This window comes from Silurus meridionalis, chromosome 6 (assembly GCF_014805685.1).
Source record: "Silurus meridionalis isolate SWU-2019-XX chromosome 6, ASM1480568v1, whole genome shotgun sequence".
NCBI lineage: Eukaryota > Metazoa > Chordata > Actinopteri > Siluriformes > Siluridae > Silurus > Silurus meridionalis.
In genome coordinates this window covers 24,785,461-24,795,645 of record NC_060889.1, presented here as the reverse complement: position 1 = coordinate 24,795,645, position 10,185 = coordinate 24,785,461, and the positions used below count along the sequence as shown (strand labels likewise).

Here is a 10,185-nt window from a genome sequence, read left to right as displayed (position 1 = left end):
TAAAATTAATAAAATATAGCAGAAAGATAGAACCATAAATATTGCGTCGGTTGCCGTATCAAATAAGAAACCTTTTTTTGATTCATGACTATATTTAGTAACCGACATATTGCTGACATCAAATAAATTGGAATATTTTGAGCTCAGTCCACAACAGCTAGTCAAAAACAGAAGTAATAGCACATTGCAACCCTACTGTGGGCATGCATGACCAAAAAAAACGTTGCTCCCAAATCATATACATAATAATAATAATAATAGCTTCCCAGCAAAAGGAAACTCGAGTCAACCATGACTCAAAGCTCAATCTTTTTCTGTCAATGTTAACTTGCATATACTTCTTCTTCTTCTTTTGGCTGCTCCCATTAGGGGTCACCACAGCGGATCATCCGTCTCCATACCACCCTGTCCTTCCTCTTTCACACCAACTACCTGCATGTCTTCCCTCACCACATCCATTAACCTTTCCTCCTACCTGGTGGCTCCATCCTCAGCATTCTCCTACCAATATAACTCATGTCCCTCCTCTGCACATGTCCAAACCATCTCAATCTCGCCTCTCTCACCTTGTCACCAAAACATCCTACATGCGCTGTCTCTCTAATAAACTCATTTCTAATCTTGTCCATCCTCGTCACTCCCAACGAAAACCTCAACATCTTCAGCTCTGCTACCTCCAGCTCCACCTCCTGTCTTTTACTCAATACCACTGTTTTTAAACCATACAACATCGCAGGTCCCACCACAGTCCTATAAACTTTTCCTTTCATTCTTGCAGATACCCTACTATCACACATCACTCATGCCACTCTTCTCCACCCACTCCACCCTGCCTGCACTCTTTTCTTTACTTCTCTAACACACTCTCCATTACTTTGCACTGTTGACCCCAGGTACCTGAACTCCTCCACCTTCTCCACCTCTTCTCCTGCAACCGCACCACTTCACTGCCCTCCCTCTCATTCACACACATGTACTCTGTCTTACTCCTACTGACTTTCATTCCCCTTCTCTCCAGGGCATATCTCCACCTCTCCAGGCTCTTCTCAACCTGCTCCTACTCTCACCACAAATCACAATATCATCCGCAAACATCATAGTCAGGAGACTCCTGTCTGACCTCGTCCGTCAACCTGTCCATCACCACTGCAAACAGGAAAGGGCTCAGGGCCGATCCTTGACGCAGTCCAACCTTCACCCTGAACAAGTCTGTCCTTCCTACTGCACACTTCACTGCTGTCACACTGTCTTCATACATGTCCTACATGACCCTCACATACTTCTCTGACACAACTGACTTCCTCATACAATACCACAACTCCTCTCTTGGCACCCTGTCATACGCTTTCTCCAAATCCACAAATACACAATGCAATTCCTTCTGTCCTTCTCTATACTTCTCCATCAACATCCTTAAAGCAAATAAGGCATCTGTGGTGCTCTTCCTCGGCATTAAACCATACTGTTGCTCACAGATGGTCACCTCTTCTCTCAGCCTGGCTTCCACTACTCTTTTCCATAACTTCATGGTGTGACTGATCAACTTAATTCCCCTGTAGTTACTGCAGGTCTGAACACCTCCCTTATGCTTAAAGATAAAAAACTCCACTGCCATCTCTCCTAAACATCTCCACGTATCTACAGGTATGTCATCTGCTCCAGCCGACTTACCCCTCTTCATCCTCTTAATCGCTGCTCTCACTTCCCCATTACTAACCTTATCCACTTCCTGCTTTACTAACTCTACATCATCCAACCTTCTCTCTCTCTGATTTTCCTCGTTCATCAGCTGCTCAAAATACTCCTCCACCTTCCCAACACACTCTCCTCACTAGTCAACACATTTCCATCTCCATCCTTTATAACTTGCAGCACATCCTTCCCAGCTCTGTCTCTCTGTCTGGCTAATCAGTATAAATCCTTTTCTCCTTCCTTAGTGTCCAACCTCTTATACAGCTCCTCATATGCCTTTTCCTTGGCTTTCGCCACATCCTCTTTACCTGCTGCCGCATCTCCTTGTACTCCTGCCTACTTTTCTCATCACTCTGTCTATCCCACTTCTGTTTTGCCAACCTCTTTCTCCTTATGCTCTCCTGCACTTCCTCATTCCACCACCACATCTCCTTGTCTTGCTTTCTATTTCCAGATGTCACACCAAGTACTTTTCTAGCTGCCTCCCTCATCACTCCTGCAGTAGTTTCCCAATCACTCAACACCTCTTCACCACCACCGAGCCCCTGTCAGACCTCTTCCCTGAACCTCACACTACACTCTTCCTCCTTCAGTTTCCACCATCTTATTCTTCTTTCAGTCCTCACTCTCCTCCCTTCTTCTTTGCCTCCAAAACCATCCTACAGACCACCATCCGATGCTGTCTAGCTACACTGTCCCCTGCCAACACCTTACAGTCTCAATCTCCTTCAGGTTGCATCTCCTGCATAGCACATAGTCCACCTGTGTGCACCTTCCTCCACTCTTATCGTCACCCTATGATCCTCCTTCTTCTTAAAATAAGTGTTCACCACTGCCATTTCCATCCTTTTAGCAAAATCTACCACCATCTGCCCTTCCACATTCCTCTCCTTAAAACCATACCTACCTCATCACCTCTGTTCCCTTCACCTACATGCCCATTAAAGTCTGCCCCAATCACCAATTGTTCTTTCCTAGGTATACTATCTACCACTTCATCTAATTCACTCCAGAATCTTTCCTTCTCCTCCATCTCACAGCCAACTTGTGGAGCATAGGCACTGATGACATTTATCATCATCCTTCAACTTCCACCTTCACGATCATCAGAAACTCTCTTCACCTCCACTACACTCTTACTGTACTCTTCCTTCAGAATCACCCCTACACCATTTCTCTTTCCATCCACACCATGATAGAACAGTTTGAACCCACCTCCTATGTTCCTGGCCTTACTCCCTTTCCACTTGGTCTCCTGCTCACACAACATATCTACCTTTCTCCTCTCATATCATATCATATCATATCATATCAGCTACCTCTCTCCCTTTACCAGTCATAGTACCAACATTTAAAGTACCAACCCGAACCTCCACTCTCCTACACACTCTCCTTTCCCTGCCGTCTCTGTAGACTTCTTCCTCCTCTTCTCCTCCTTCGGGCCAACAGTAGCCCAATTTCCATCGGTACCCTGTCAGCTAATGATACCTGTGGCGGTCGTTGTTAACCCGGGCATCGACCGATCCGGTATGAAATTTTCATTTGTCATCCGCATATTTGATTTGGCACATGTTTTACGCTGGATGCCCTTCCTAACGCAACCATCCCCATTTATCTGGGCTTGGGACCGGCACTAAGAGTGAACTGGCTTGTGCCTCCCTAATGGCTGGGTTGTTAACTTGCATATACAATTTTCCATATTTTCCATAATTTGTAAAGCTGTACCTGTCAGTCTAAAGCAGGGGTCACCAACCTTTTTGAAACAGAGCTATTTCTTGGGTACCGATTAATGGGAAGGGCTACCAGTTTGATACACACTTCTGAAATAACAAATTTGATCAATTTACCTTTAATTATATGTTATTATTAATAATTCATTATATTAATCTATAAATAGTCATCTATATTTTAATATTGTCATTTTTAAATTCATACCAATGCAAGTGTGATTTTGTCAGGGAGCCACCAGCCACGCCTTCCTCCAAGGCTCTAGCTCTCACTCAGCCCCTCCCTGCTCTAATCACCTTCACCTGTTCCCATTACCTTTCCCCTTTATAAGGTCCCGATTTCACCTCACTCACAGTCGGATTGACTCATTGCCATAAGAGATCTACCAGACTTCCATGCGCCTGGCTCCACCTCGTAGTAAGCGCTCAAGATAGGTTTGCTTTAAACGGTTCACATTGACGATCATCCCTGGACTACCCGCGGTACGGATTCTAGCCACGTTACGGATTCTACCCGCTCTCCGATTTGTACTTCTCCACAAGCTTCTGCCTTGTATATATTCAGACTAAATAAAGACAAGGTGTTTAACCATACTCCGGTTTTCGACTCTTGGTCTATCCGTGACAGATTAAAAAAAGAATAGCAACAGCTCACTGGTAAGTGGTGCTATGGTGAGCTATTCTTAGAAAAGGCCTGTTGGTGACCCCTGCTCTAAAGACTGTTTCTTGTGAAGACTGTGTTATAAGATGATGTGAATTAGGCTTAACAAATACCGTGCTGTGGAAAAGGCATCTTGGATCTTCTAAATCACATTTGGCATTTAAGTATTCTTAAATCACTGTCTAATAACCAGCTTCATTGTTGGTCTTTTATGTCCATGATTTGCAAATGACCAGATGGGGAGAGAGAGAGAAAACCATAATATTAAATCCATGTATAATCTATGTCAAAATGGTTGATCTCTCTTTTTGGTTGATTTAATCTAATGTATTAGATACCCTAAAATTAGTAGAACACAATAATGTAAGAGTAGCCCAATCTCTTTGCCTCCACCTGCATTATAAACCATTAACTAATAACTTTCAAAATTCATACTAATATTTTTATAATATATGAACTCATACAGATAAATCTACAGCTAGCTACATCTTTATATTTGCTGAATAAACAGGGATTGTGAACAGGTGTGGCAGTAATCAGGCCTGGGTGTGACTAGCGAAATTGAATTCAGGTGTGATAAACCAGTTTTAACAGGGGGGAAAACACTTTTTTTTTTTTACATAGGACCATGTAGTTTTGGATTTTGTTTTTCCTCAATATCAAAAACTTGTTCACTTTTACTAATATTTAAATTAGTAATTAGTCTGATGATCGGAAACATTAAAGTGTGACAAACATGCAAAGAAAACAAAGAAGGGGGCAAACACTTTTTCACACCACTGTATGTAATGAAGTTTTGTAACATTTGTACTCCTCACCTTGTTTTTTTTAAGTGAGGCTAAGCCTTTAATCTTTTTGGGGGTTCCCCCCCAAAAAAAGAAAAAAGAAAATCCTAAAAAATACCTTCTCCCCACACAGGCACTCTTGTTTTTGCTCAAATCTACATGTCTGCTATAAGTGTACAAGACTGCATCTAACATATAGAATAAATAGGTTGTTATTCAAATTGCACCAGTTAAAACTTAAAACGTCACAAACTTTCAGAGGAAAAACAAATCAAGTCAACAAATACTTCATAAAAAATCCACCTGTTTGAACATCTGCAATTTTGCAACACTGGTGATGCTTCCCCTAACATATGACAATTACATAACCAGACAGCATGAGAGGTAACACGTGTATGCATATTTATTAACTTCACATTTAAACCCAATATTTTCCTAACAAAAAGTTTCTAAAGTAAACACGTTATTTTTATTTGATTTGCTGCAGGTTTAAGAAAAAATAACTAAATACATATTACAATAACAGAGCAAAAACCAAATCAAATGGAAAAACATCTTGAAAATAATCTTTGTATCCTGGGCAAATTTCTCATCCAGTTCATACATATCGTAGGATTAGCTTTAAAAGAAGATATAAAAACAATTAGCAATCTAAAAATTATATAAAAGATATAACATTTCAAAATATATATGCATTTATCTCTCACCTTTACACCAGCGGTATAACAGTAACACTATGGGGATAGCTATGAGAGCTATGATGAACAATGCAAGCCAAATGCAACTGCAGCAGCTGGTATTTGGATCTAGAATTAAAAGACATCACATTTTTAAACACTGTATTTACAGAGTATCTGTTAACCTTATACACAATATTTTAATTTGAAATTGTCTATACAGTAGCTATACATTGCTGTCCAAATGAAATTGGATGCAAGCTTCAAAATAAGCACACTTGCATGGCAAATTGTACATGTACATTGCGGTTATTTGTGCATGTTATCCTCTTTTTATTATAGTGTAAGTCTATATCATTTATAAACTGTGAAAATTAGATTTAAAATGGAAACCATCTACTGTATGGATGTTAGATACATTTCTAATGTTACGTACATGATGTAAAACTGTTTATATAAGAAATGGAAAGTATAAGAAAAGCATTAAGGAAAACCCGATATTTTTGTGATAAATGTAGAAATTGTACCTAGACATTGTAAATTCCTCTGGCTCGACTTATTGTGATTTCCATCTGTAGCAATGCAGGAGAAGTTTACGGATCTGTTGCTGAAGGATGTCCACATCACAGACTCTCCGGTGGCATTAGCACTACTACTATAGAAGTGCTCACTGAAGCCATGCTCAGGTTTCCACAAGAGAGAAATGTGAATGCTAAGTATTGAACACTTCAGTGAGATTATGCATTTGCCTTTATCCATACAACTGTGCAGCACTGTTATTTCAGGCTCAGGGATTTGTTCTGCATATAAAAACACAAAAATTCAGAATCTGATATCAAATATCTATTAGCCAGCACAAAGGTCAGTTAAATTCTTTTGAAAAGCCTCTTACATCAACTGTTGTTTATTTATTTTTGTTGTTAATTTTGATTTAACGCAAAACCTTCTAGCTATCTTTTAATGGCCCTTGCAATGCATATTCAGCCAGAATAATAAATTCATGTTTGTGTAACTTTTATAAGTTATAATGTATATTGTAAACTTATGGCATGTATAGTGATAATAGTGATTATGATTCTTCTATCTTGCACCAGAATGTGTTTGTGAAATATTGAGATGACAGGGTGGTTAGCAAACTGATTATATTTAACTTCAGGCTAATGAATTCTGTGGCCTAACAGGCCTAGTACAGTTTCAGTACTAGAAAAGTTTGAAACTTATTTGTGTGGATGTGTTCAGATGTCTTGCTCCTTTGTCGGTGTACTAATGCAGTTTTCAAAAAATGACATTTTCCTTTAACCTTCAGAGGTTACAAAGCCAGTGACCTCTATATCAAAAATACATACTGTATGGCGCTAGAGAGAGAGCAAAATGTGTGAAATTGAATCGAATTTAAACCTGACAGTATGTATTGGGCAGATTCACAGGATTCTATTGTGAATTATATAGTGTGCCATAGACCCTATTCACATAGTCCAAAACCTAGGAGGAGAATCACCTCTGGCTGATGTACAAAAGGCATAAACTGCTGTGTACAGCTCACACTATTGCCACAGTGGTGCTAACAAAAATTGCAATTTTAGCACTACCTTTGTGGACCACTGGAAAGCACATGGCCACAGTGAAGAGTGTAAGAATGAAGCACAGATTAAAAACAGATAATCACTATGGCTCCTATCTTTATCAGAGGAGATGGGATAGGACAAACAAGGTGTTGTGTTCATTCTACAAACAAAGTAAGCTGAAAATTACAGACAGCAAAGGAATAGGCTAACAATTAACCACAGAGTAAAACAACACACTTATTGCAGTCTTGAAGAGATAATGGATATCTGTGACTAACTTTGGAGGATAGGTTACCCTTAGCTACAACCTTAGTTATAAGTAGAGGTGGACTGTAACAAAGTTGTTTCAAGTATTTGTACTTTACTGAAGTATTTCCATTTGGGGAGACTTTCACTTTTACTTCTCTACATTTCAAAGTCAAATATTTCACTTTTTACTTAACTACATTTCACAAAATCAGTTGTTCCTATTTATAAGTGAATAAAAACTTGTGAAGCACACAGCAAGCCACCAATTAGGATGAGCGCACGCTGTGTTTTAAACTGCTTTTGATTGCTGCTTGGCAGTGGCGGATTTAAGTGACATGGGCAGACGCCCAGAGCGGCATCTTGCCGTGGGGTGGCACGGGGTATAAAAAAAATCAATTGTAATTTATATATATTGTATGTATGTATTTTTTTTTTTACCACTCATTTGCACAGTTGCATCAAAAAAACAGCTATAAACCCTAAGGAATCCAAGTCAGAAAAAGGAAATAAGTGTGTGTGTGTGTGTGTGTGTGTGTGTGTGTGTGTGTGTGTGTGTGTTTTATTAACAAATTGGTGTGCTGAGCTTGCCAGGTTACTAATAAAGATACAATTAAGGTGAAATATTTACTATTAATATGGACTTTAAGCAGCACCACATTTTTCATTGTAAAACTGACAGTTAAGATAATAATTCTTACCTCGAACAGAAAGCCTGACTCTGCTGGTGTTGTCATTGTTTTCACTGTTTTCAATGTGAACGGTGTATTCCATTGAATCAGTAGCTTTTAACTTTGTAATTTTTAAATCTCCTGACTTTATGTTGAGCTCAAGTCGACCTTTGAATTGTGCCACCCTTTCAACTTTCAGGACATTGTTTTCAAAGGTTGCAATTAGGGTAGAATTCTTATAAATTGACCACTGAATATTTTTTATATCCCATGATGGATCAACATGTGGTCTCAGGAAAACTGACTCGCCTATATAGCCAATAACACTGTTCACATCCTCACCACTGGCTGTGGAAAAAAACATGAAATCCAACATAAAAAACTTACTTAAGTTTGAGGAAATCACAGTAGTAAGACAAATATTAAAAGCTTAGCTTGTTTTACTCAGTAGTTCATACATCTCTTCAGCATCCACTCTTCCACATTAATTATAAACTATTGTCAATCATACATTTGGTAAATAAGAAAAGTTAATAACAACAATGTTCATTATAATATTTACCCTACCTTGCTGGAAAAACACCACCATACAGATTAACTGAAAGGCCACACCTTGAAGCATTACTTATTAAAAACTTAGATAACACAGGCTAACTCTGTACACCACCAGTCGCATTTCCGACTCGTCACTCGATTTTAAAATCAAACATAGACAAATATCATATTAACTATGTTCTTTAAATGACTGCTTTTTTTTCCTACTAAACAAATTTTATATTTTAGAACTGCAAATATCAAGCCAAAAAAGAGAAATGCTTTCCGTCTCTTAGTGTGACTAAAAACAGGAAATCGTTTGCTTCCTTTTTTTTTTTAAAAAAAATGTTGACTTGTTATAGGCTGTTGAGACATGTGACGTGTCATGTAGTTTCTTGTTATGAGCGACTTCCAATGAAGGGGCTCAAAATCAGCAGCAAAAATTTCCGAACAACAAGGCCTCTGGAGCTGAAGGACCTGGACAACTTGCCATAATTAATGCAACAATGAATTCTGCACTCTACCAGGAAATCCTGAAGGAGAATGACATGCCATCAGTTCATGACCTTATTCCCAAATACACTTGTGTTATGCAGTAGGACAATGATTTACACACCAGTAGGTTCATCTCTGAACCATGCAAATTGTTACAGTATCTAAACTACAGTACAGTTACAGTAACTAAAACTCTCTGGGGTCTTATACCAGGGGTCTTCAACAAAAATTGCTTGAGCTCCAGTGAATGAACCCTCTTCGCCAGATGAGATCCATGCAAAAACATGAATTGATGCTTTTTTTGCCAGACTAAAGAAATGAGTGTAGACAACATTTTTATTGGACACATTATAAATGAATAAAAAAAGGAAAAATAAAAGATAAAGAAAAGAAAAAGCTAAAGTGCTTTTGTTTCTGCTGAACTGAGATTAGGGATAATAAGTAATGAATGCATGCCTCACTGGGAAAAAACCCAACAACAACTGGAAAGCTTATATCACATTTTAACTTCACACATAATGTTTCTTCCTAACTAAATGTATCTAGTGTTTAATATTGCTCTCGTCTATGCTTCAAGTTGCATTTTTAAAATATCATCAGCAATATCATTCAGAAACAAAAATAAAGTGCCAGTGTTGGAAAAGTGCAAGAAACCCTTTAGTTGTTCATTTTGTACAGTTCTTTTGGGTCCATAATGGGTCCATTGGGTCCAAATATAATTAACCTAAAATTAAAATAAAATAAAATAATCGGTTAGGCTGAACTAAGTTGAAATTAAAAGATGGAAGCATCTCGAAAAACTTTTTTAGCATTGTTTTTAGAATCAACTTTCCTTATTTTTGAGAATGCCATTGTTTTTCACTCATTAATTTATTTGCACATCGCTCCCTGCTGCCTTCAATGCATTCGCAACTGCACGTCCGTATCTATCGTACCACCAGTGAGCATTGTAACTGCAGTAGCGACCTGTGATGCCGTAGCGACCTAAACGGTGATCTTGATGTGCCTGATATAAATTAGATTTTATTACAATATGCGTTACGTATATAGTTATTTCATATATATATATATATATATATATATATATATATATATATATATATATATATATATATATATATATATGCGCACC

General features: G+C 38.4%; 1 protein-coding gene across 1 annotated transcript; it reads right to left on the bottom strand.

The window, feature by feature from the left end:
- Window positions 1–5,243: 5,243 nt before the first annotated feature.
- si:cabz01074946.1 (SLAM family member 5) lies at window positions 5,244–8,861 on the bottom strand. Its single transcript, XM_046852007.1, has 5 exons — window positions 8,592–8,861; window positions 8,055–8,372; window positions 6,070–6,342; window positions 5,573–5,671; window positions 5,244–5,484 (listed from the first exon to the last, which is right to left on the bottom strand). The coding sequence occupies exons 1-5, from the start codon at window positions 8,644–8,646 to the stop codon at window positions 5,405–5,407; spliced, it is 825 nt and encodes a 274-aa protein (XP_046707963.1). The 5' UTR covers window positions 8,647–8,861; the 3' UTR covers window positions 5,244–5,404.
- Between the last annotated feature and the right edge of the window lie 1,324 nt (window positions 8,862–10,185).

What these genes read in the sequence shown, in the direction of transcription:
- si:cabz01074946.1 (XM_046852007.1), bottom strand. Translation starts at nt 8,646, where the DNA reads ATGCTTCAAGGTGTGGCCTTTCAGTTAATCTGTATGGTGGTGTTTTTC. An exon ending in GGTGGTGTTTTTCCAGCAAG is followed by an intron (nt 8,373 to 8,591) that starts GTAGGGTAAATA and finishes TTTTTTCCACAG; the next exon opens with CCAGTGGTGAGGATGTGAAC. An exon ending in AGTCAGGCTTTCTGTTCGAG is followed by an intron (nt 6,343 to 8,054) that starts GTAAGAATTATT and finishes TTTTATATGCAG; the next exon opens with AACAAATCCCTGAGCCTGAA.